General features: G+C 43.3%; 2 protein-coding genes across 3 annotated transcripts in view; both read left to right on the forward strand.

Moving 5' to 3' along the window:
* The window catches only part of poln (polymerase (DNA directed) nu), a 479,439-nt gene that overhangs the window by 1,472 nt on the left and 450,617 nt on the right, over positions 1–27,350 (forward strand). The gene's annotated exons all lie outside the window — the stretch shown is intronic.
* Positions 74–25,879, forward strand: haus3 (HAUS augmin-like complex, subunit 3). Its single transcript, XM_038805897.1, has 5 exons — positions 74–2,509; positions 2,631–3,620; positions 16,833–17,272; positions 20,681–20,906; positions 25,131–25,879. Exons 2-5 carry the CDS (start codon positions 2,718–2,720, stop codon positions 25,362–25,364), a joined length of 1,803 nt encoding a protein of 600 aa, XP_038661825.1. The 5' UTR covers positions 74–2,509; positions 2,631–2,717; the 3' UTR covers positions 25,365–25,879.

Genomic DNA, 27,350 nt, shown 5'->3' on the forward strand with positions numbered 1-27,350 from the left:
ACCCAATTATTTTTTTCCAATTAAGGGGCAGTTTAGTGTGGCCAATCCACCTAGCCTGCACATCTTTGAGTTGTGGGGGCGAAACCCACGTAATCACGGGGAGAATGTGAAAACTCCACATGGACAGTGACCGAAAGCCGGGATCAAACCTGGGACCTCGGTGTCGTGCGACAGCAGTGCTAACCACTGTGCCATCAAGCTGCCCTCTGAATCCGTGTTTATTATAAAGGTTTATCATAATCCCCTTGCCTTTGTACTCATAGGAGCAGGCTGTTTGGTCCTATGAGCTTGATCCATCATTCAATAAGATCATGGCAGATCTGATTGTAGTCTTAGCCCCATTCTCTTTCCTGCCCCATAACCATTGACCCTTGCCTAATAAAAATCTAACTGCCTTGAATAAATTTAATGACTACTTTCTGGGGAAGAGCATTCTGCACGTCAACACAAAAGTTTCTCGTTTCTGACTTGAGACCGTAACATGTGCCCCAGTTTGTGATCCAGGAGAAAATTTTTTTTCCAGGTACCCACTCTTTATCAAGTCCCTGCAGGATCTTTGTTTCAATAGGATCACCTCTCATTTTTCTAAATTCCATTGGATGTAGGGTCAACCGTCTAAATTTTTCCTCGTAACTCCTTTTTGCCAGGAATGAGTTGAATGGACTTTCTCTGAACTGCTTCTAAAGTGATGATTTTTAAATAAGGAGACCGAAACTGCATTCAGTACTCCAGATATGGTCTCACCAAGGCCCTGAACTGCTGTAGTAAAACCTCCCTACTTTAATATTTGATTATTCTTACAATAAACAACACTATTCCATTTGCCTTCCTCCCGTGTGCCTCTAATTGTAAAGCCCAGGATCGTCCATGCCTTTTAGCAAGTTTCTCAATTTTCCACATCACCTGTAACAACTGAACATATACATCCACCCCCGTGACATTTTAGAATTGTGCCAATTATTTTTTTCTTTCTCATCCTTCCTGCCCAATTGTATCATTTCAGACTTCTCTGCATTAAGTTTCATCTGCCACATGTCTGCTCATTCTACCAGCTTGACTACATCCTACTGAAGGCTATTGTCTTCAGGGTTCACAGTACCTCTGAGTTTTATATGTAAATTTTGAAATTGTACCCAAGTCTAGATCCTTAAGAGAAATCAAGTAATCTGCTCTTCTCCAGGCTGAAAAAACAAAGCCCTTTACCACAACTGTTTCTGTGACCAAGCCAACCTTGTATCCATGCTGCTCTGTCCCTTTAATGTGTGAGCTTCAGCTTTGCTGGCATATTTCCTTTTTCATTTTCCCTCTGCTCTTTTTATATTCAGCCTTCTCATTTGCATTATTGCAATGGCACCTATTATATCCACCCTTTGTGTCATCTAGCTCTCAGTCTCTTTTGTTATGCAGGGAGCTCAATCTTTGTTTGTCCTACTATTCTCCCTTGTAATGTACCTTAACTGTACCAAACTATCTCCTTTAAAGAGAATGCATTGTTGTATTGCAGTTTTGTCTTTTGATTCTAGTTTACCGATGTCAGGTCTGTTTTCATCATAAGAATTTTTACACTAGATTGTTCCTCGTTCTTTTTCTCAGCTAACTTAAAACCATGTGATATACCGATCACTTCCCAAAATGGTCTTCTGACATTTGATGTACCTCAGATCTAGCAATGGGGCGGAAACATAATGATTACGAAAATTTCCCTGGATATTCTTCTGGAAACTCTTGCCCTCTCTGCCCATACATTATTTCATATACTTTTCACAGTAACTTAATTGCAGTGTTAATGTAAGCCTACTTGTGACAATAAAGATTATTATTATTGAAGTTTAAGATAATTGGCATAATTGACTCCATTGTCACTACTCTATAGTTTTGTGCCTCCTGCAATTTCCTTGCAATTTTGTTCCTTCTATATTATATTCCAACTAATTGGTTAGAAAAAACACCCAGTAGTATAATGTTACTTCTATTGTTTAATGCTAACTAAATAGATCCTGTCCATGACCTCCTATAGGACATCTTCCCACTGCTGTAATATTCTTAATCAGTACTACAACCCCATCTCCTTTCTTTGCTTCCCTATCTTTCCTGAACACCTTGTATTTAGGAATATTTAGTGCCTGCCCTTTTTTTTTTAATTGGTTCCCTATAGCATCATAGTACAATGTGTTTACCTGTGCCTGCAGCTCACCAACCACATTTACCATGCTTTGTGCATTTACTTGTGTGCACCATCAACCTAATTTAAACGTTATTGCATACCCTCTCGTACATTATCATTTCTTACTCTGGTATTATCTGTATCTTCTTTCCCCAGCAGGTGAGTTACTATTCTTTCCAAGTGGCACTTCAGTGATCAGCAATGGGAAATTGGACAATACCTCACATTTCGTTCCCAGGATTTAAATGAATGGTTTGAGAGAATTGCTTTAGCTGTAACTTTCAATATTAAGGAAAATAGGTACTGCTTCTTTGCATTAATGGAAATATTACTATTGTCTACAAAGTGAGTGAAATTCTCTGAAACCTGGTCCTTTTTGATCTCTATGATTTTGTTTTGATTTTAGAAATGCTGGACGGCTTTTTGTGTTTTGTTAATATATTCTTTCTATTTGGGATTAACACAGACCTCCAACATCCCACTTTGTTGCAGTTGGATATTTTAAATCTCTGTTCATTCAGACCCCAGAACAAATTCTAATGCACTAACCACTATGAGCGGTGGGAAAATATTTGTAGAGACATTAAGGAAAATTGCTTACCCTCAATCCAATCGACTGAATGGGGAGAATTTTGACTGGTGGTTTGACATTGGAGAAGAAAAGGAATTCGTTGAATGGTTTTGTAACAGTATAAATGAACAGAATGTATTGGCTGAAGAAGCGCTAACCGAGTTTGAGAGCATTGGAGAGGCAAATTGTCTGGCTCAGGAAGACTTGGATAAGGTCTTGGCAACATGTCCTAAGGATGTAGAATCTAAATATGGCAATCTGCCAGAGATGACAATTGAGAAATTGGAAGAGGAGGTTAAGGCACTACAGCTGGCTCGAAATGTTAAAATTCAGCAACGGAATAAACGGCAATTGATTGCTTCAGAAATACGTCATATGCCAATAAGACTAAAGAATGAGGAGGAAGAATGTACCAAATTGTTAAGAGATACGCAAGAACAGTTGTTTGCTGAAAATGCTAAATTAAATGTCACACTGTCAAAAGTATTTGAAGAAGTTCAGCAACTGTCTGCTATATATTCAAGTGTGTCAGAAAGGAGACCAGAACAACAGACCATTTTTCTATCACAGCTTGAATTGGACAGCTATTTGCAACAGGAAGAACAATGCACGGCTGCTCTCACTGAATATACAAAGAAACAACTTTTTAAAGGCATAACCGAGCTGGTTGAAAGCTCCGACATAAAAAAATTTCAGCTAGTGGACATAACTTCTCAGGGAGAATGTAATGAAGTTTGTAAGGAATATCAGCAACAAATGGCTAGAATCCAAGCAGCGTACAACAGCGGCCAGCGACAGTTAATTTTGGCAAAAGCAAAAGAGCAGAGCACCAAGGTTAAACTTCAGTATATGGAGCAGAGAATCTCCTCCATGCGAAACAGAAAGGTAGGGCTATTTTTGAGTGTTGATAATCTAATTGCTACAACTTTTCTCCCCCTTTTTTGAAGGACTCTAGTGTTCAAGCTTCTTTTCTGGATGCTTCATAACACAATTACCAGGAGACCGGGTAAGGATGCAGATTTCCTTTCCAGGAGGATATTCGTAAACAAATTGCAGCTCAAATCAATCTGGCAGTTTCATGATTACTTTTACCATTCTTTTTATTTTAGTTTTTTTTTAGTCTGCCATGTTGGGATTGGAATGCACATTCTCTGAATTATTAGCGCAGGCTTTTGATAGGATCTCCTTACCCGTAGCCAAATTATGAAATGGTTGGTGCAAAGTTTATAGAAATTCTTTTACAGTGAAAGATACTCGATTAATAAAAGCAAAATACTGTGGATGCTAGAAATCAGAAATAAAAACAGACAATGCTGGAAAAACTCCGCAGATCTGGCAGCATTGGCGAAGAAAATGCTGAGTCCATATGACTCAAATATCACTAGCTTTTGGAGCACTGCTTCCTGAGATGAACATGATGTGGAGATGCCGACGTTGGACTGGGGTGAGCACAGTAAGAAGTCTTACAATACCAGGTTAAAGTTCAACAGGTTTGTTTCAAACACGAGCTTACGGAGCACTGCTCCTTCCTTGGGTGAACCACCTGAGGAAGGAGCAGTGCCCCGATAGCTCATGTTTGAAACAAACCTGTTGGACTTTAACCTGGTGTTGTCAGACATTTTACTGTCCTGAGGTGAATGAAGAGGTATGTTCCAGAAACATGTATAGACAAAGTCAAATATGCAAGACAATGCTTGAATGCGAGCATTTGCAGGTAATTAAGTCCTTACCGATCCAGAGATAGGGGTAACCCCAGGTTAAAGAGATGTGAATTGTCTCAAGCCAGGACAGTTGGTAGGATTTTGCAAGACCAGGCCAGATGGTAGGGATGAATGTAATGCGACTTTAATCCACGGTCCTGGTTGAGGCCATACTCTTGTGCGGAACTTGGCTATAAGTTTCTGCTCGGCGATTTTGCGTTGTCGCGCATCCTGAACGCTTACCCGCTTACATTTTTTCCTTTGTACCCACGACGAAGGATCACTGAAACGACTACACGATGACATCAATAAGTTCCATCCCACCATCAGACTCACCATCGACTACTCTGCAAAATTGGTTGCATTCTTGGACCCACTCATCTCCATCATGGACGGTCACCTCAGCACTTCGCTTTACCGTAAACCCACAGATAACCTCACAATGCTCCACTTCTCCAGCTTCCACCCTAAGCACATCAAAGAAGCCATTGTTGCTCTGCTTCGGTCCCAAAAGCGTCGCCAATACTATGGGTATTTCTATTTATCTTAGTGGACCACAAGCCTTACCTTGTATCGATCAAATGACCACACAACCAGTTAGTTAGTTCAAAGGATGGTTTATCTACATACACAGGAGTTATCTCAACATGCAAACACGATATCTACTACGAGTTAAACTGCACCTATCAGCTACAGTCACCAATACTTAACTTCAGGGCGACCGGCACTGTGCAAATGAATAAGGCCTTTATCTGGAATTCACTTGGCTGGTTCGAAGAAAGTGGCTCCGTCTCTGCTGGGCTCATTCGTCAGGTAGCGATCGTTGGTCTTGAACTTGGCTGGCTGTTACTGCTACAATTGGATTGGCACAGGCCGGATCCAAAAGAGACAGAACACACGTCTGTGGCCTCTCTATTTTTTTAAATCCCTCTGGGATTTCGCGCTGTTTGGGGCGGTGCTTAACCTTGCACCCAATGGTTCGACAGGGCTCTGATCACTGTCTTCGATTTTGGCCAATAAAGGGGCGGATGCCTTGGTGGCTGGGCAGGTCCTTAGCATCCATTTGACCTTGGCAGTTGTGCTTTCGGAGTAAGGGGAGTGGGGCCGATCAGTCTGTGGCTATACCGGTTGCTTGTTTGGAGTTCTATTGTCCTAGCAAAATAGGCCATTAAAATGCAACCAGGCTGGGGTTTTCGATCAGGTCTGATTGCCTGTGTTTTAGATACACATAGGCTGTATATCTGTCTGAGTCCTGGGTTGGTCATAATTCCCATGGTCCTTTGCAGGGGCCATCTTAGATGGCTCCACCATGCCCTATGGACAAGCCCTCCATATACACCGGATCTGCTCAGAAGAGGAGGAGCGTAACAGACATCTACAGATGCTGAAGGATGCCCTCGTGCGAATGGGATATGGCGCTTGACTCATCGATCGACAATTCCAACGTGCCACAGCAAAAAACAGAACTGACCTACTCGGAAGACAAACACGGGACACAACCGACAGAGAACCCTTCGTCGTCCAGTACTTCCCCGGAGCAGAGAAACTACAACATCATCTTCGCAGCCTTCAAAACATCATCGATCAAGACGATAGGGACTTTTTCCCAGGGTGGAGGCGTCGGTTACTAGGGGGGGCATAGGTTTAAGGTGCGACGGGTAAGGTTTAGAGGAGATGTACGAGGTAAAAGTTTTTTTTACACCGAGGGTAGTGGGTGCCTGGAACTTGCTGCCGGAGGAGGTGGTGGAAGCAGGGACGATAGTGACATTTAAGGCGCATCTTGACAAATACATGAATAGGATGGGAATAGAGGGATACGGACCCAGTAAGTGTAGAAGATTTTAGTTTAGACGGGCAGCATGGTCGGTGCAGGCTTGGAGGGACGAAGGGCCTGTTCCTGTGCTGTACTTTTCTTTGTTCTTTGAACATCTTGCCAAGGCCATCCCCACACCCCCACTACTTACCTTCAAACAACCGCGCAACCTCAAACAAACCATTGTTTGCAGAAAACTACCCAGCCTTCAGAACAGCGATCACGACACCACACAACCCTGCCATGGTAATCTCTGCGAGACATGCCAGGTGATCGACATGGATACCACCATTACACGTGAGAACACCACCCACCAGGTACGCGGTACATACTCGTGCTACTCGGCCAACGTTGTTTACCTCATACGCTGCAGGAAAGGATGTCCTGAAGCATGGTACATTGGAGGGACCATGCAGACACCTCGTCAACGGATGAACGGACATCGCCCGACAATCGCCAGGCAGGGATGTTCCCTTCTAGTCGGGGAACACCAGCAGTCAAGGGCATTCAGCCTCTGATCTCCAGGTAAGTGTTCTCCAAGGCGGCCTTTAGGACGCGTGACAACGCAAAATCGCCAAGCAGAAACTTATAGCTAAGTTCCGCACACATGAGTATGGCCTCAACCGGGACCTTGGATTCATGTCACGTTACATTCATCCCCCACCGTCTGGCCTGGGCTTGCGAAATCCTACCAACCATCCTGGCTTGAGACAATTCACATCTCTTTAACTTGGGGTTACCCCTGTTTCTGGATCTATAAAGATTTAATTACCTGCAAATACTCGCATTCAAAGCATTGTCTTACATCTTTGACTTTGTCTCTATATATGTTTCTGGAACATACCTCTTCATTCACCTGAGGAAGGAGCAGTGTTCTGAAAGCTAGTGATTTGATACAAAACCTGTTGGACTTTAACCTGGTGTTGTAAGACTTATTGTGCTCACCCCAGTCCAACGCCGGCATCTCCACTCCATATGACTCTTCAGAGCTAAAGGAGAAATGTGATGGATATATTGTTTTATAATGAGAGGTGGAGCAAAGTAGGTCAGGGATAGGTGGGAGCAGGAGAGATTGGACAAAGCTCTCTTGCTTTGGGCACAAGACTGAGACCATAGACAGAGGAGCAGAATTAGTCGATTTGGCCCATCGAGTCTGCTCCGCCATTCAATCATGGCTGATATGTTTCTCATCCCCATTCTCCTGCCTTCTTCCCATAAACCCCTGATTAATCAAGAATCTTTCTATCTCTATCTTAAAGATATTCTGTGACTTGGCCTCCACACCCTTCTGCGGCAATGAATTCCACAGATTCACTCTGGCTGAATAAATTCCTCCTCGTCTCTTTTAAAGAATCGTTCATTTCGTCTGGGGCTGTGCCCTTGGGTTCTAAAGATGCTACTACTTTGGTGGGGGAATGTTGGGACAAGGAAATTAGATTAAAAGGGGTGCGGAGGTGATCAACATAGAGGAAAGAGTTCAGGTCTGAAGTTGTTAAACTCCATGTTAAGTCCAAAGACTGAAAGATGATTGTTGGGCTGGCTTTCTTTCCTCCCCAGTCAAAACTTGCTAAACGTATGTTGTTTGAAGGAACAGGGCTTACTAGGTTGTGCAGTTGTGTGTATATGGACTTTTGAAAGGTTTAAGTACTTTTTAATGAAGTTAAAGCCCATGGAATTAAGAGGACTATGGATGTGTGAGTACGAATTTGTTAAGAATAGGAAGCAGGACAATATTGAATGTTTCTTTCATCAGACTGAAAGATGTGAGCAATAGTGTGCTACAGAGGCCTGCATTGCAGGTAAAATGTAGCAAATAACACAAAAGAATAATAACAAACTTCAGAATACAGATTTGCAAAATGGGTAGGTGAAATTAAGTTTGAACTGATGTATTTTGATGTAGAAAGAACAAGGCAAGACAATTCCAAATGGAACAATTTTTAAAGGGGATTCAGGATCAGAGAGACCAAGGGATGTATGTACACAAGCTTTTTGAAGGCGGTATGACCTGACTGGAAGCCTGTGTCTGTTGGGCCCCTTGGGATCAATGTTGCGGCCCTTGCTGTTTGTGGTTTATATAAATGATTTAGAAACAATAGGAGGGTTGATCAGTAAATTTGTGGATGATAGGAAAATTGGTGGGGTGGTAAATAGTGAGGAGGATAGCCTTCAATTACAGGAGGAGGATATTGACTGGCTGGTCAGATGGGCTGAAAAATGCAATTTAATCTGGATAAGCGTGAGGTGATGCACTTAAGCAGGACAAACAAGGCAAGGGAATCCATGATGAATGGCAGGACTCTGGGAAGCACTGAGAATCAGAGGGACCTTGGTGGAGATGTATACCGGTCCCTTAAGGTAGTAAAGTAGGTGGATACAGTGGTTAAGAAGCCATGAGGTATACTTAACCTTTATTATCCGAGACATAGAGTTTAAGAGCTGGAAATCTTAAATGCTGAATGTTGGTTAAGCCACAGTTAGAGTATTGTATGCAGTTCTGGAATCCACATTAACGAACAAAGAAAAGTACAGTACAGGAACAAGCCCTTCACCCCTCCAAGCTTGCGCAGACCATGCTGCCCGTCTGAACTAAAAAAAACCTACCCTTCCGGGGACCATATCCCTCTATTACCATCCTAGCCGCCCCATAAAAGTCACTATCGTATCTGCTTCCACCACTTCCCCTGGCAGCAAGTTCCAGGCTCCCACCACCCTCTGTAAAGCAACTTGGCTTACTACATCTCCTTTAGACCTTGCCCCTCGCACCTTAAACTAATGTCCCCCAATAATCGACTCTTCCACCCTGGGGAAGAAGCTTCTGTCTATCTACTCTCTGTCCATGTCCCTCATAATTTTGTAAACCTCTTATCAGGTTGCCCCTCAACCTCTGTTGTTCCTGTGAAAACAAACTGAGTTTATCGAACCTCCTTCATAAGAATTAGTGTCACAAGTAGGCTTACATCAACACTGCAATGAAGTTACTGTGAAAATCCCCTAGTCGCCACACTCCAGCGTCTGTTCGGGTACGCTGAGGGAGAATTCAGAATGTCCAATTCCCCTAGCAAGCATGTCTTTGGGGACATGTGGGAGGAAAGAGCACCTGGAGGAAACCCTCGCAGACGCGGGGAGAACGTGCAGACTCCGCACAGACAGTGACCCAAGCCAGGAATCGATCCTTTGCGCTGTGAAGCCACAGTGCTATCCACTGTGCTACCCTGCAGAGGGGATATAATATCACTGGAAAGTGCAGAGGGGATTTAACAGAATGTTGCCTAGTCTAGGGAGTTTTTGTTAAGAAGAGAGATTGAATCGACTTGGACTGTTTTCCTTGGAGCAGAGGAGACTGAGGGGGGACATGATAGGGATGTATAACATTGAGGGGCATAGAGAGAGTAGACTGGAAGAATCTTTTCTCCTTGGTCGAGTGATCGATGTCCAGGGGACATAGATAAGGGGCAGGAGGTTTCGAGGGATGTGAGGAAAAACCTTTTTACCAAGAGCATGGCGGGAGTGTGGAACTTGCCTGCATTTAAGTAGTATTTTGATGTGCACTTGTGATCCCTAAACTATGGGAAATGGGATTAGAATAGTTGGGTGGTTGTTTTTGACAGCAACAGAGTCGATGGGCTGTGGCCAATTGAGAAGGCCAAGGATACCATATGCTTTTTAATAAGAGACATAGAATGCAAAAGGAAGGAAATTGTGTTAAACTTCATAAAAACACTGGTCATGTCTCTACAGGAGTGTTGGGTGGTTGCCAGAATTGAATACTTTGGGAAGAATGTCAAGTTCTTAGTGCAGCAGACATTTACTAGAATGATACCAACGTATCATGTAATAGATGGAATAGCTTTTCAAGATAGTGATTTTGAGAGAACAAATAAGGAGAACTATATGCAGTGGCGGATGAAAGGATCCATTGAGCAGGGGAGGACTCCTGCCCAAACAAGTGAGTATGGAGATGAAGGGGATGGAAGAATTCAGTATTGTGTTGAGCTCAAAATTAATTGAAGTAGGGGGGATGAAACAGTCCTTTGTTGAGTACAGAATGGTCAACATCAGAGAGGGGAAGTTCAGAGAGTATAGTGAATACATGGCAAGGGATGGGGGTCAGAGGGACAGGAAGCTGTCGAGGGTTCTGGATGGGTGTACGTTGTTGGGAGCTTGCATTCTTTCACACCTGGAAGGGATCGGAAAAAGTTTATTGTTAAGGTGTCGGGTGAGATGAAGAATTAAATTCAAGATATTAATAGGGAAAGACAGGATCGATAAGGATGAGCAATATCCACTGGTTTGAGATTCTAAAACTAGGGGGGGGGCATAGTATAGAAATCAGAGTTAAACGGTTGAGGAGAGATGTTAGGAAGAACCTCTTCACTCAAAAGGATGATAAAGGGTTGGAACTCTCCCACAAACAGCAGTTGAAGTTTGCTGAGCTGTTTTTTAAAATAAATTTAGTGTACCCAATTAATTATTTTTTTGAATAAATAGTGTGCTCAATCCACCTATCTTGCACATCTTTGGGTTGTGGGGGCGAAACCCACGCAAACACGTGGAGAATGTGCAAACTCCACACAGACAGTGACCCAGAGCCGGGATCGAACCTGGGACCTCGGTGTCGTGAGGCAGCAGGGCTAACACACTGTGCCACCATGCCGCCCTAGCTAGCTGAGCTGTTGATTTTAAATCTGAGATGAATAGATTTTTGTTAAGCAAAGATACCGTGGGCAGCACAGTAGCATGGTGGTTAGCATAAATGCTTCACAGCTCCAGGGTCCCAGGTTCGATTCCCGGCTGGGTCACTGTCTGTGCGGAGTCTGCACGTCCTCCCCGTGTGTGCGTGGGTTTCCTCCGGGTGCTCCGGTTTCCTCCCACAGTCCAAAGATGTGCGGGTTAGGTGGATTGGCCATGCTAAATTGCCCGTAGTGTCCTAAAAAGTAAGGTTAAGGGGGGGGGGGGTTTGTTGGGTTACGGGTATAGGGTGGATACGTGGGTTTGAGTGGGGTGATCATGGCTCGGCACAACATCGAGGGCCGAAGGGCCTGTTCTGTGCTGTACTGTTCTATGTTCTATAGTAAGGGATAGTGGGCCAAAGGGCGGTATATGGAATTAGGTCACAGATCTTCCATGATCTCATGAAATAGTCAGAAGGGCTTGAGGGGCTGAATGGCCTACTTCTGTTACTATGAAATGGAACTTGGGACAAGGACAGCTTTGATATTGGGTGAGACAGTACTGCTGGAGAGGTTGCGTGTGTACCTATGGCGGCATGTGACACTGCGTATGGATCTCTGGATATGACTAGAATAGCAGTTCAAGAAACATTTTATGCCCCCGGACTATTGAGTGTTAGAACTGAACTCATTCAAGAAAGAATTCAGTGAACCACTTGGATTTTTACTTCAATCAGAGAACTCACCGTCATCATAACTTAAACGAGCATTTATTTTCTTGAATTTCACATGGTTGGATCTGAGCTCTCTGCTTCACATCAAACTTAACTTTGTAAAATACAGACCCATAGTCATTTCCTAGGGGAAATGGGAAAATAGTTTTTCTTCTGATTCCAATATTTGTGGACAAATGAAGAGGCAAGGTAGCACAGTGGTTAGCACTGCTGCTTCACAGTTCCAGGATCCCAGATTCGATTCCCAGCTGGGTCACTGTCTGTGTGGAGTCTGCACGTTCTCCCCATGACTGCGTGGGTTTCCTCCAGGTGCTCCGGTTTCCTGCAAGTCCCGAAAGATGTGCTGTTAGGTGAATTGGACATTCTGAATTCTCCCTCTGTGTACCCGAACAGGCGCCGTAGTGTGGTGACTAGGGGATTTTCACAGTAACTTCATTGGATTGGATTGGTTTATTGTTACATGCACCGAGTGAAAAGTATTTTTCCGTGAGCAGCTCAACAATCATTAAGTACATGAAAATAAAAACAAATTACATAAAAAGGCAACATAAGGTACACAATGTAACTACATAAACACCGGCATTGGGTGAAGCATACAGCAGTGTAGTGTTAATCAGGTCAGTCCACAAGAGGATCATTTAGGAGTCTGGTAACAGCGAGGAAGAAGCTGTTTTTGAGTCTGTTTGTGCGTGTTCTCAGACTTTTGTATCTCCTGCCCAATTGGAAGAGTGTGTAAGCCGGGTGGGAGGGGCCTTTGATTATGCTGCCCGCTTTCCCCAGGCAGCGGGAGGAGTAGATGGAGTCAATGGATGGGAGGCAGGTTCGTGTGATAGACTGGGCTGTGTTCACGACTCTGAAGTTTCATGCGGTCTTGGACCGAACATTTGCCATACCAGGCTGTGATGCAGCCAGGTTGGATGCTTGCTGTGGTGCATCTGTAAAAGTTGGCAAGAATTTCTTTAGTTTCCTGAGGAAGTAAGAGCACTGTTGTGATTTCTTGATGGTAGCACAACGTGGTGCCTAATGCAAGCCTACTTGTGACAATAAAGATTATCATTAGCTATCTAACTTTAATTTTCTGTTATGACGTGCACAGATGTGATGTTGATTTATTTTTCTTTTTTGTTTAACTTGGTTAAAAATTCATCTCGTTCCTTAGATTGTTTAAGATTTTGTCTGTTATGGGCTTTGATGTGTGTCATTGCAGCCATTGGTGTTTTGAGCACAGGCAGGAATTTGTTTAGTCAGTAACTTCCCCAGGCTCTTGTAAAATGAATATAATGTTAACAACTGACAATAGAATTCAGCCATTGTCTGTTCTCTTTTCCTTTTACTGATTAACTTTTTAGTTTTAACTTCTGAGTTTGTATTTGTGGCATATGCTTGGTTTGTCCCCATGTCTGCATTTCAGCCTTTGTGACGTGGAGTGAACCATTGAGACAACAGACACGATGTATTTTTGCTCTGAGCTTAGACATTGGAATATTTGTAACCGGATGATAAAATTAAAACTTTCTAAATTTTGCTCACCCGGCAGTTAGTGGTTCGAGGAGGCACATTGCCATGGCATGTTTTGGATTGGATTGGATTTGTTTATTGTCACGTGTACCGAGGTACAGTGAAAAGCATTTCACACAATAATTTTAATGTTTGTGTTCCAAGAGGCGATTCCCCAGCACTGGTAGGCCTTATTTATTCCAATATCAGCAGTGTGCCAAGTACTAACTTTAATTGCCTTACTTGGGAAGGCAACGTTTTTAATGTTATTTTCTTGTTGGGAAGAAGGTTTCGTAACATTTTACTGTGACATTGTTGAAGTTACTAGGCTAACTTTAGTCGTCTTGATCACTCTGCATTGAACTAAGCATCAAAATAGAGCAAGAGAAGCAGTCATCCAAAAATCGACTGCTACTGATTTTATTTTCCATCTTGACATTTTTGTTTTTTCCCATCATCCAGGAAATGGCATTTCATGTTCCAGGCTAGATGGTAACCTTCAGTGAATCAGTTGACAGTGAAGGCAGTTTTGGGCCTGACTGTCTCTTGATTGACATCCACACAGGCACTTTGCGTAACAGTAGAAAACAGAATATGCATAAGTATGACTTCTGATTAGCAATAGGCAAAAAATGGAGTCCCGCAGGGGTCTGTGCCAGGTCCTTAATCTTTTTACAATTTTATATCTATGATTTAGATGAGGAGAGGCATGGCAGCCAAATTTGTAGATTATACAAAAATAGGAAAGTATGTTGTGAAGAGGACATGAGGTTACAGATAGATATTGATAAGTTGAGTGAGTGGGCGGAGATTTACCAGGTGGTGTTATTTTTCTTTCTTCTTTCATGGGATTAGGCTGTCGCTGGCAAGGCCAGCATTTTGCTGTCCAACCCAAATTGCCTGTGAACTGGGTAGTTTGTGAGATAATTTCAGAGGGTGGCTGAGAGTTAATCATGTTGTTATAATGTGTCTGATGTGAGAAATGTGAAGGTGCTCGCTTTTTGGCGGGAAGACTAGAAATGCAGATTCTTACTTCAGTGGAGGACGACTGCAGAATTCTGGGGTGCAAAGGTATCTAGATGTTGTAGTGCATGAGTCACAAAAAAATAGTATCTGGTATAACAAGTAATTAAGAAGCATAATTAGAATGTTGTCCTCTATTATGAGAGGATTTGAACCAAAAAGTAAGAATCTAATGCTTCAGTTATACAGGGCATTGGTGAGACCACATCTTGAATTGTGTGCAGCTTGATGTTCTGATTTAAGGAAGGGTATAGATGAATTGCAGGCAGTTCAGACGAGGTTTACTAGATTGATACCTGGACTGAGAAGGTTGTCTTGTGAGGATAGGTTAGACAGGCTGGGCTTGTTGCCTCTGGAGTTTAGAAGAGTGAGGAGTGACTTGAAGTATATCAAATCCTGATATGGATGTGGAAAGGATGTTTCCTCTTGTGGGTGAGTCCAGAACTAGGAGGCACTGTTTTAAAATTAGGGAGCCTCATTTTAGGGTAGCGATGAGAGATTTGTGATTTTGGGAATCTTGTGGTCATTTAATATTTTAAGGTAGAGGTAGATAGACTCTTGTTAGGCAAAGGAATCAAAATGTATTGGGATTAGATGGGAATCTAGAATTCTAAACACAAAACAGATCGGCCATGATCTTATTGAATGGCAGCCAAGCAGGTTCAAGGGATTGAATGGTCTACTTCTGCTAATTTGTTGTTTGTATATGTTTTTGTAACTTGTAGGAATACCAGCCAGGGAAATGTCTTTCTTTGCTATTTTTTTCTCCCCTTCTCCTTTTCCTACTCAAAATGTTGAGATTTTAATATCATACCGAAACGCTATTGGTCAAGGATCAACACGTGAGGTCTCTTCTCTTAAATAGAGAAGGCTGAGTGGTGACTTAGTAGAGGTCTTTTAAAATTGTATGGGGGGAGGGGGGGTCATGGTGGCGCAGTGGTTAGCAGTGCTGCCTCACGGCGCCGAGAACCCGGGTTCAATCCTGGCCCTGGGTCACTGTCCGTGTGGAATTTGCACATTGTCCCTGTGTCTACGTGTGTCTTATCCCACAACCCAAAAATGTACAGGGTAGGTGGATTGGCCATGCTAAATTGCCCCTTAATTGGGAAAAAAGACAAATTCTGCAGTTTAAATTTAAAAATAAGAATTTGGATGAAATGCAACCAGGAAGTGGTAAGATTATGGAGCTCGCTACCACATAGTGGACTTAAAAGAAAAGCTCCAAAGAAGCATAACAGAGAAAGGAATGGAGTGTTAAGATGGTTAGCTGAGGAAGGATGGGAGAAGGCTTTGGCAAAGTGTTATCTGGACTTGAAACGTTGGCTCTTTTCCCTCCCTGCAGATGCTGCCAGACCTGCTGAGATTTTCCAGCATTTTCTCATAGGTGGGAGAAGAGTTGTGTGGGGTATACATGCTGGCATGGACTGATTAGATCGAATGGCCTGTTTCCGGGCTATATATAATCCACATAATTCAGAAAGTGCACAAGCTGAATGGTCACCAATTTGAGATCTACCAGGACTACACCAATAGAATCACTGTTTTAAGGGGAAGAACATTACTTTTTAAAATATTCTGAATGTTTATGGCTGAAAGGTAAACCAATAATATGTTGCGAGGTAATACTGTTTGATGGAAAAAAGAGAATGAGGAATTAAGTGCAAAATTTCACAGATGTGAAATCATGGATACTGATTGGTTGGCAAGTTGACTCTGACCAAGGTGTTGCCATGGAGAAAGTAACGGAGAATTAGAGGCTCCTGAAGCACCTGAGTAATTCAGAAAATGGGCAATGCTTGAACATATTCCCTTTGTTTGCAGAGAAAGGTCCCTTGTTTGTTTTGTATGTTGTTTTCGGCAAGCATAAATGAGCCACGTTACAAGCTTGACTGATCATCTTAAATTGGATGTTAGTGTAGCTATTGGTGTACCCAGGATTGTTCAGAAATTGTTGCCCAATTGCAAAATCATCTAACAGGTACTTTGGTTTGAGTTGCAAGCTCTGGTATTAACAGTTGAAGGTGTCTGCTGTTTGATTCATCAGCCAATCGCTGGGATGTATGGCATAAATACCTGGTATTGCACTGCCAGTGACATTAATACACTGTTGCACAGTTGTGTAGACAAAATGACTGAGAGCTGGTGGCATCAACCTGTTTGTGGAAAATACTAGTCGCATAGTCCAAGGCTTTCTTCACCTATTCAAACTTTGAGATTCTTCTCCTTTCCAGGCTAATTTGGTGCAGCAAATTCCAGGCTAATATGCAGCAAATGGTGATCTGATTAGGATAGCCTCTGTCCCTGAGGGTAGCTTCAACTAATTATAATCTCAACTGCTGTCTACCGTAAGACCCAATCGGGATTCAGAGAACTCAAGATTGCCCTCAGCAGTAATCTTGTAAGTAGAGCACTAGCCATTATTTCACCTTGCAAGCTTGATGAAGAAATGGCACCTCAGCCAATCAGAGTCAACTTACCAACCAACCAGCATCCTTTTTTCCTGTCGTATAAATTGCTGCGATTGTTTGAAATGTGCCATTCTTGCATTTGTTTTATGTGCAAGGCACAAATCTTCAGCAAAATGTTTCTTTTCAACTCTATTCAAATTCTGTACTACCAAAACACTGTTGACTTAAACCCCTTTTTCTTTTGCATAGTTGATTGACTTAAATGGTGCAAAAGCCAAGAAGAACAGGTTATCTAAAGAACTGATTCCGATAAATGCCCAAGTGGAACGTTTAATTAACAAGGAGATTCCTGACTTGATTGTGGAGAATGCACAACTCTTGAATATGCCTGTAGTGAAGGGAAATTTTGATCTGCAGATGGCTCGTCAAGACTACTACACCTCCAAGCAGGACCAAGTTGCAAGCCAGCTGCTCAAACAGAAAAGTCGATTTGAACTACTTCACCTTGCATATGAAATGGAATTATGTAAGCACAGAGATGTCCATCAACAACTTGAGAACCTGACTGCAGAACTTGAACAAAGCAGAGGAGAGTTCTTGCAACGTTTAGAAATGCTGTCTGATAAATCTCTCCAAACAAGCTGTAAACAACGAAACATAATTGATTCAAACAATACCTCTAATATCAGGTAAAATAAGATTGATATACAATTGAAAGATTATTTATGTATTCGGTTTCTTACCCATGTCTAAGCTGGTTCTCGTGCTATGTTTCTGGTGCAGCAACCCAGAGTTGAGGGTTCAAATCCTACCATCGCAGATTGTGGAATTTAAATCAGCAAATTTAATATGTGGGTTAGCAAGCTTGAAACATCCTCTACGCTCATTGATTCCCTCGGCCGCAGAAAAGTACTTTTCACTGTACTTCGGTACATGTGACAATAAATCAAATCAAAACCTCATCAAATGTTTCCTGATTTTTACTGTAAGACCTAACTGGGTCACCATTGCATTTTTGACGGGGACGTGCTACCCCTACCCTTTGACCCGCGTAAAATTACAATTCCTCTCCCACCAAGGCCTGGCAATCTCACGGTAGTACTGACAGTCTGGAGACTTGTTGCAGTGTGCCAAAGACCAGGATCCCACCCTGGGCTGCTGTGAATTTGTGTTCTGCTAATGTTACACCACAAATGCAAGCAGGAGACAGCCAGACTAACATTGGTGAAGGGGCGGTTATTAGGAACTATTATCAAGGAAAAAAATAAGCCTTCATTTTGATTTGGAAAATATGGGTTAATCAAGATTTGTGAGAAGAAAATGATGTCCACTAACTTGATAGACTTATTTGAAGTTTGTGCAGTACATGAGCATTGGGAAAATGTTGAATGAACTGTTGTATAGGGGGTTTATTAAGAGGGAAGTCCATGGGCATTAGTGACAAGTGGTGGGTCAGTGACAGGAAACCTTTTCACACTGGGCTTTTCTCCCAAGAACAAATCTTGGGTCCATTACACTTCAATTTTTATAAATGATCTGGGCATGAGTGTAGGAAGCAGCATTTTAAAACTTGCAGATGGATGCGGATAACTCTAGGCTTCAGAATGACATTGATAAGAGAGTGAAATGGGCAGAAGCAGATCAGATGCAGTGCAATGTGGAGAAGCGTGAAGTGATGCAACTCAGCAGGGAAATCTTGGGAGTCTGTTTAAGGATATTCTTTTTTTTTAAATAAGCATTTTATTGAGGTACCTTTGGTATAGTAACAACAAGATAAACAATATACATGAAACCATAAACATAGTGCAAAAGCCTTTTGTGCAGGTCCGACCCTTATTGACCCCCTACTCTAATCTAAACTGCTCACACTCTGGAAACTACCCTGCCCTGAATCCCTTTTAGCGGTAGGAGTGGGAAGGTTGACACCTGTTTACGAAGAAAGTCCCGCACCTGCAGATACCTGAATTTGTTTCCCCTTGCCAACCCAAACTTTTCCTCCAATGCCCTCATACTTGGAAAGCTCCCTTCTATGAACATATCCCCCATCCTCTCAATCCCCGCTCTCCGCCATAACCGGAACCCCCTGTCCATACTCCCCGGGGCAAACCGGTGATTATCACAGATTGGGGCCCAGACCGATGCTCCCACATGCCTCCTCCATTGGCCCCAACCTCTCGGGGCCGCCACCACCGCTGGACTGGTGGAGTACCGTGCCGGCGGGAACGGCAGAAGGGCAGTTACCAATGCCCCCAGACTGGTGCCCTTGCATGAAGCAGCCTCCATACGCACCCATGACGACTCCTCCACCACCACCCACTTCCTGATCATGACTATATTATCCGCCCAGTAATAGTCGCTAAAATTTGGCAGTGCCAGCCCGCCCTCTTCCCAACTCCACTCAAGCATTATCTTTCTTACTTGCGGGGTCTTGCCCCCCAGACGAAGCCTGTGATCACTCTGTTAACCCGCTTGAAAAAGGACCGTGGAATAAAGATGGGGGAGACACTGAAATACAAATGGGAATCTTGGGAGGACCGCCATCTTCACCATTTGCACCCTCCCAGCCAGAGACAACGGAAGCGCGTCCCATCTCCGAAAATCGTCCTTCATTTGGTCCACTAGCCGGGCCGGGCCAGATTAAATTCATGCAGCAGGTCCCATTCCTGCGCCACTTGGATGCCTAGGTGCCTAAAGCTTCCCTCTACTAACCTAAACGGCAACTCTCCAGTCGCCTCTCCTGTCCCCTTGCCTGGACCACAAACATCTCACTCTTTCCCATATTAGGTTTATACCCTGAAAACCGGCCAAATTCCCCGAGAGTCCTCATGATTTCTTCCATCCCCTCTATTGGGTCTGCATAGAGCGAAACCCTGTGCTCGGATTGAGATCAGCCCCCCGACCACCGCCATCAGTGCATCCCACACCACCGCTGCTGAAATTTCCCCTGTCATTGACCTGCAGGTAGCTCTGAATACATTTCCTCAGCCGCTCGAACACCCCTTCATCCGCCAAAAGTCCCACATCCAACCTCCAGTGCGAGTGCTGGTTACTGTCTTTACTAACCTGCAGGTCAACCCAGTGCGGAGCATGGTCTGAGATTGTAATCGCCGAGTACCCCGTGTCCACCACCCCAGCCAGCAAGGCCCTGCTCAAAATAAAGAAATCAATCCGGGAGTACACTTTTTATGCATGTGTGAGTAGAAGGAGAACTCCTTCACACTCGGCTGCCCAAATCTCCATGGATCCACCCCCACCCCCCCTCATCAGCTCCATGAACCTTCTTAGTTCCTTTGCCATTGCTGGCACCCTACCCGTTTTTGAGCTTGACCAGTCCAATCCAGGGTCCATAACTGTGTTGAAGTCCCCTCCCATGACCAAACTGTGCGAGTCCAGGTCCGGTATCTTCCCCAGCATCCTTTTTATAAACTCCACATCATCCCAATTTGGCGCATACACATTTACTAATACCACCTGCACCCCCTCTAGCTTCCCACTGACCATAATGTACTGACCTCCCACGTCCGAGACTATTCTACCCGCCTCAAACACCACCCGCTTGTTGATCAGGATCACGACCCCTCCAGTCTTTGAATCTAGTCCTGAGTGAAAGACCTGACTGACCCAACCTTTCCTCATTCTAACTTGGTCCGTCACTCTGAGGTACGTCTCCTGCAACATTACCACGTCCGCCTTCGATCCCCTAAGATGCGCAAACACACGTGCCCTTTTGACCGGCCCATTTAACCCTCTAACATTCCAGGTGATCAGCCTAGTTGGGGGGCTCACTTCCCCCCCCCCCCCCCCCCCTCCCTGATCAGCAATCCCCTTTTTTTGACCCGCCTCCAGCCCGTGCTCCGCGCCTCCACCGGCAGCCCCCATCCCCAACCTCCTCTCTGTCCCTCATCCCAAGTCCCTCCCTCGTCAGCAGAACATTCAACCCCATCCCCAGTAACAACACCCTGTAACCCAATCCCTTTGCAAAACAAAACACTGCTTGTTGCAGCACTAATAGGTGGTTTTATTTTTCTGCTCCCATCTAAATGAACCAAAATGAACCAATGACTTTAATTTTTTTTAAATTTGTCCATTTGTTTCAGACTCTGTCAGATTTTTGATGCAGACGACAAACAGCAACTGTTCAGAACTTACAATGGTCTGGAACAGGAAGCCAGAAATCTACAGCAGGAAGTTATTTCTTTAAAGGACCAATTGGGAGCAACCCAGCGTGAGCAATCATGCCTCTGGTCTGCACTAGAATCTGACATTGAGAGATTTCGGAATGTTATGTATTCTGGGTCCAACAAACTCCTGCTTCATCATGAGGTAATTTTGTATGTAATCTATTTCGTAACACTGTATTAAACGTGTATTGCTTTGATTGACATGGGAGAGGTGGGTGAGATGATGGAATTGGCTAAATGTAGCAAAATTGTGGAGACAATTACTTGATACAAATCATTATTCAAAAACTTTTTTAGTCTAATAATGGATCACTAGGTTTGAAATAAGTTTCATAAAAACTGTCAGGTGAGTTGCAAGAATACATCAACTTTGATTCTGTGGACTAAGATGATAACTTTCCAATGGCTAACTCCCAGTGGTCATGGCTCGGTACAAACTTAGACTCCAGAAAGGAACAATTATAATGCAATGACACTTGAATCCCAAACAAGGACTTTGTCATAGTTCATAGAATTTACAGTGCAGAAGGAGGCCATTCGGCCCATCGAGTCTGCACCGGCTCTTGGAAAGAGCACCCTACCCAAGGTCAACACCTCCACCCTATCCCCATAACCCAGTAACCCCACCCAACACTAAGGGCAATTTTGGACACTAAGGGCAATTTGTCATGGCCAATCCACCTAACCTGTACATCTTTGGACTGTGGGAGGAAACCGGAGCACCCGGAGGAAACCCACGCAGACAAGGGGAGAACGTGCAGACTCCGCAGACAGTCACCCGAGCCGGGAATCGAACCTAGGACCCTGGAGCTGTGAAGCAACTGTGCTAACCACTGTGCTACCGTGCTGCCCAGCTCCTCCCTTTCTATTACCTTTGCATTACCTGTCCAAATACTGTTTCAGACAAAGTTTCTACGCCACTTTAGCAACGTATCCAGGATTTTCAACTTCCCCTTTAGAATTTCTTTGGCTTAACTGCTGTACAAAATGGTCATAATTGCTTTAACTCTCGATTCCCAGACTCTATTAAATGGTACCAAACTTTTAATTTATCTCTGAAGTTGGCTTTCCCACTTTAGCTCTGGTTTCTGCAGCTTTCTCTTTCACACGTAACTATTTATTTGCTTCTCCCTTTGAATTTGCCTGAACAATACCTTGGTCTCTGTTCTCTTCAGTGTTCTGCCATTTTTTCCACCCCAATTGCCTGTATCTCGTTCTTTGGGAAGTTTGCCTCTTTGCAGCTCTCTTGTCCTGTCCAGCTTCTGGCAGAGTTATGAGATGTTCACATCCTGGTGTCCTCCAACTGCAAACAAAATTCAAAAACCTTTTCTACCTTGCAAGGTCCCCAGTTGCTGAGCAACCACTGCTTCTTTGCCGGCCTCTATTTACTCTTCGTGCTGTAATCCTCTCCCAAGTACAATAGAAACACACTTAGAATTGAAACCACCCCCCACACATACAAACACCCTTTCTCAACATGAATCTAACTGTAGGTTTTACCCTTCCAAGCATAGAAACATTAAAGTAAACCTACTTAGAACTATACTTTATTTCTAATATTTACCAATACAAATCTAAAACCCTATTTTCCTAATCTATCATATCCAGATGTTATCCAGGAGAAGGCAGGAGAATGGGGATGAGAAACATATCAGCCATGATCGAATGGTGGAGCTGACTCAATGGGCCGAATGGCCTAATGTCCAGTGGGGCTGGTTTAGCACAGTGGGCTAAACAGCTGGCTTGTAATACAGAGCAAGGCCAGCAGCGCGTGTTCAAGTCCCATACCAGCCTCCCCGAAAAGGTGCCAGAATGTGGCGACAAGGGGCTTTTAACAGTAACTTCATTGAAGCCTACTTGTAACAATAAGCAATTATTATTATATTATATTTCTGCTCCTACATCTTATGGTCTAATGTTCTAAATTAATTCTTGAAAATTTGACTGTTGGTTAGTTTGCATTTTGATTTGCCTGTTGAGACTTGATAAAATCCTTTGCAGAGCTGAGTGTGCAGAGCTCTCTTTGGTGCACTCTGTAGGTGTTGCACATGGCTGTCTTTACGAAACAAACCCCAATCTGGCTCTTCTGGGCGGTCAAAGAAGTTACCGAGGAAAAAAAATACCTGCCGAAATATGGGTTGTTGTATCTGTAAAATCTCAGATACTTTGACCAGTATTTTAATCAAAAGTTTTACCGAGATGTATTTATTATTGAGGAGAACAAAGGACAGCACAAGTATAATGGCAAACCAATTTTATTCAACAACAACAGTATTTACCCTTAAATTAGCCCAAAACCATGTACAAAAGATTCCCAAGATTCATTATACTACCTATATTGATGAACTCTGTTAAGCCATGCGATCGATTCCACGGGGTCGGTCTTTGTTGCGAAGATGGGGCTTGCATGCTGCTTCCTGTCACCTCTGGTCAGATGTCTCAATTGCCTCGGTATGGAGTCTTCACTGCAGGGAGGTCCAAGGATTTGATTTCTGAAATGAAATGAAAATCGCTTATTGTCACAAGCTGCACACTCAGCTCTGCAAAGGCTTCAAATGAAGTTACTGTGAAAAGCCCCTAGTCGCCACATTCCGGCGTCTGTTCGGGGAGGCTGGTACGGGAATAGAACTGTGCTGCTGGCCTGCCTGGGTCTGCTTTCAAAGCCAGCGATTTAGCCCTGTGCTAAACCAGCCCCCTTGTACACCCCCCCCCCCCCCCCCCCCCGTGTTTTCCCAGAAACTCCTCTGCCTTTCAGCCACTGAGGCCTTGGGAGAGGGTCCCAACACCCAAAGGATTAAATGATGACTGTTTGACAGGACACCGGGGCCCATCCCCCAGGTGTCCAACTCTGATGGTGTTGTTTGCACATATCCTGTGGCCATATAAGGTAACGGCAGGAACTCTGGGTGCCAGCAAGTCTGGCTCAATCTGGGCAAACCCAAACAAATCTCTGCATATCAATAGAATCGATGATATCCTGATGTGTGATCAACAGGGCAGGTCCAGACATGTTCTGGCAATTTGTCTTTGGGTTGTGTACTGTATTTGACTTTGGTTAAGTATGATGTGGATATGCCGGCGTTGAACTGGGGTGAGCACAGTAAGAAGTCTTACAACACCAGGTTAAAGTCCAACAGGTTTGTTTCAAACACGAGCTTTCGGAGCACTGCTCCTTCCTCAGGTGAATTAATTCATTCCCCTGAGGAAGGAGCAGTGCTCCGAAAGCTCATGTTTGAAACAAACCTGTTGGACTTTAACCTGGTGTTGTAAGACTTCTTACTTGGTTAAGTATAAATTCTTGTCAGCCTGCCTGAGGTTTGACTGCAGTTTGATATATCGTATCCAATTTTTAAATTCAAGATATCCAATTTAATTGGGGCTAAAACTAGGCCGTGCCTGGTGACCACAAGGTGCTTTTCCAGGTTAGGGAATCTGTTCATAAAGAATACTAACCACAGTTCAGATATCTGGCCTAATAGTGCTCAAAATAAAAACTCAGCAGCTGGTCTGGCAGTATCTGTGGAGAGAGAAAGGCATGTGATGTTTTTGAGTCCAATACGAGTTCTGAAAAGGAGAGGTAGAACTGTGATGATGGGGTTTTATGCTACTTAGCCATAAAACTAAAGCATTCTGCTTTATTCTATTGTATTTTTCTTTAATAAATTTAGTGTACCCAATTAGTTTTTTCCAATCGAGGGGCAATTTAGCATGGCCAATCCACTTACCCTGCACATCTTTGTGTTGTGGGGGTGAAACCCACACAGACACTGGGAGAATGTACAAACTCCACACTGACAGTGACCCAAGGCTGGGATCAAACCAGGGACCTCGGCGCTACAAGGCAACAATGCTAACCACTGCGCCACCGTGCTGCCCGCTTTATTCTATTATTAACACTTACTCTACTATTACCCTTTTGTCTCATGACATGTTTACCATTGAATCTCCCTTCCCCTCTACCCTATTCCTTTTTTATACTTCCCCTCCGTCCTTTTTAAAAGCATAAATCCCAACATGTTCCTACCTCAATCAGTTCTGAAGAGTCGTATTGGCTTCGCGACAAATATTGTCGGAAATGAGATTTTTCTGCACTTCTGGTTTTTATTTCAGGGCTGTGACATCTGCAGGATTTCTCTTTTATTCAAGTAGTGCTCGATCCTCATGCGCATTTTTCATTCTTCTCCCTGAGCAAAAGCACCCATAAAGAATACTAACCACATTTTTGAATAAACGAACCACAGTGTTGAGGGACTAACGATTCATATCACTGCTATAAATATATATTTCCAGTATCTTTTTTTGAAGTGATTTCACTAGTGTTCACTGGTACCGCTAAAGTTTGATAATTTGCTTGTTTATTTCGAAGGAACTGTCTGAACCTCTTCAAAAATTGGAATGCGAATTGCAGAGACTGCCGGAAATCATTGGGAATATAGCTGATGACATCAAGTCCAAACGGCAAATTTTGGGAAGCAACTTGAATCGTCAAGGCGAGAGAGTTCTTTATGTTTATTTCTTCCAAGATCCTGACAAATTGAAGGAGATTGTAGAGAATCTGGAGCGGAGGGTTAGGGCACAGAAGATTGGATCGGAGAGCTGATGTGTAACCTACAAGCAGAAAGCCTCACTGGTGAAATGTTGTATAAAAGGCTTCTCGAACATGAACATCTGTGGATAATTGTATAGTAACATTCGGAAACCAGAAAAAGAAAATTCTAGATTTATGATGGAAGAGAAATGTGAATTGCATTTGAGCATTTTATGCTCTTAATAAAATATTCATCGAGCACTATTTTACATTATTTTGTATGTATTGAATGTTCCAGTCCCTCTCTCCACCAAGAGACCAATACTTTGTTTTTAATTTGGTTCAATTAAAATGCAGCAATAGACATGTTTTTTTGTGGTCATTTGAATGTTTGCACATCCTCTCACATTGCATTTATCAGTGATATTTATTTTTAATGGTTAACAATTAAATATTTGCGGTTCCTGTATTCTCGAATCCATTTTTGGTGGTGGTTACTGTGATGCAGCAAAATTGACAATTGTATTGCACCTTTTGCATCTTAATGTCCCAAAACCATTTCACAACCAATAAATTACTGAAGTGTGTACTTGCTGTTTGTAGGCAAATATTGCAGTTGATTTGTGCACAATTAATATATAAATGACCATTTAACCATTCTGTTGGTGTAGGTTTAGATTGCCATGTTGGGCATTATAATGGAAAGCCTCTGCTGCTGGTGTGTTTAGTAGTAAGGCCTCCTGTTCATGTTGTAAGCAAGCGTTCCTTGGTTTAATGACTCATTTGAAAGATAGTGACTCTGACAATTCAGAATTCCCTCGGTGGTTCATTGAAGTGTGAGGCTTGAACTCGCCACCTTTGAATCCATGAGTGTTATGAGTTGAAGTGCCACTTTACTTTGTTCAGTTGTAAACATCTTCACTATAAACTGCAAATGGTATTGTCATAATTACGAGTTGTTTATTGCTCCTTCCGTCTCTTTTAGATACATTTTGCTTAATTTTTTGTAAAGGTTTTTAACTATCTTTATTGTGTGCATGATTAAGGCTTAGTCGTAATTTTTCTACTGCACCAGTTTTAATCTAGCATAAGTGAGAATACAGTCTTAAACTTTTCCTCCATTTCTTCTCATAAAGGCAAGAAAGCAGATGTCGAAACCTGTTTAGTTGAGTATGCACCTCTGGGATTTCTCTTGGAAAATCAGTTCCCCAAAATGCTTTTTGGCAACTTTAATGTTCATAAGGAGAATGGTCTTTCTGCAGTAAGGATATCCAAGTCCCACAAGTCCAGACCTCGGAACGGTTTATATCAGCCCTGCTGGCCTGGTGTGGCCTATGATCCACACTGCATGGTTAACTCTTATTGGCCTCTGGGCCATCAAGGATGAGCAATCAATGCAGTCTTGCCCATAAGACCTAGGAGCAGAATTAGGCCACTTGGCCCATCGAGCCTGCTCTGCCATTCAAACATGGCTGATATTTTCTCATCCCCATTCTCCTGGCTGCTCCCCAAAACCCCTGATGCCCTTATTAATCAAGAACCTATCTAGCTCTGTCTTAAAGACACTCAGTGAATTGGCCTCCACAGCCTTCTGCGGCAAAGAGTCCCACAGATTTACCACCCTCTGGCTGAAGAAATTCCTCCTCATCTCGGTTTTAAAGGATCAGCCTTTTAATCTGAGATGGTGTCCTTTGGTTCTAGTTTTTCCTACAAGTGGAAACATCCTCTCCACGTCCACTCTATCCAACTCTCGCACTACCTTGTACGTTTCAAAAAGATACCCTCTCATCCTTCTAAACTCCGAGTACAGACTGAGAATCCTCAAACGTTCCTCATACGACAAGTTCTTCATTCCAGGGATCATTCTTGTGAACCTCCTCTGGAACCTTTCCAAGGCCAGCACATCCTTCCTTAGATCCTGCATGTTGGTTTCTGAAATGACACCCACCCAAACGCTACTGGAAACTGATATCCTGTTGGGATGGTACAAACACATTAATGGGAAACTTCTGAGTTCTGATAGTTGGCTGGATTTAATTTTGGAATTAACAAGTTTAT

Source organism: Scyliorhinus canicula, chromosome 8 (assembly GCF_902713615.1).
Source record: "Scyliorhinus canicula chromosome 8, sScyCan1.1, whole genome shotgun sequence".
Taxonomy (NCBI): domain Eukaryota; kingdom Metazoa; phylum Chordata; class Chondrichthyes; order Carcharhiniformes; family Scyliorhinidae; genus Scyliorhinus; species Scyliorhinus canicula.

Coding starts and splice junctions, on each gene's coding strand:
- haus3 (XM_038805897.1), top strand. CDS start 2,718: ATGAGCGGTGGGAAAATATTTGTAGAGACATTAAGGAAAATTGCTTAC. Junction 3,621..16,832: donor CCTCCATGCGAAACAGAAAG/GTAGGGCTATTT, acceptor TCTTTTGCATAG/TTGATTGACTTAAATGGTGC. Junction 17,273..20,680: donor AACAATACCTCTAATATCAG/GTAAAATAAGAT, acceptor CATTTGTTTCAG/ACTCTGTCAGATTTTTGATG.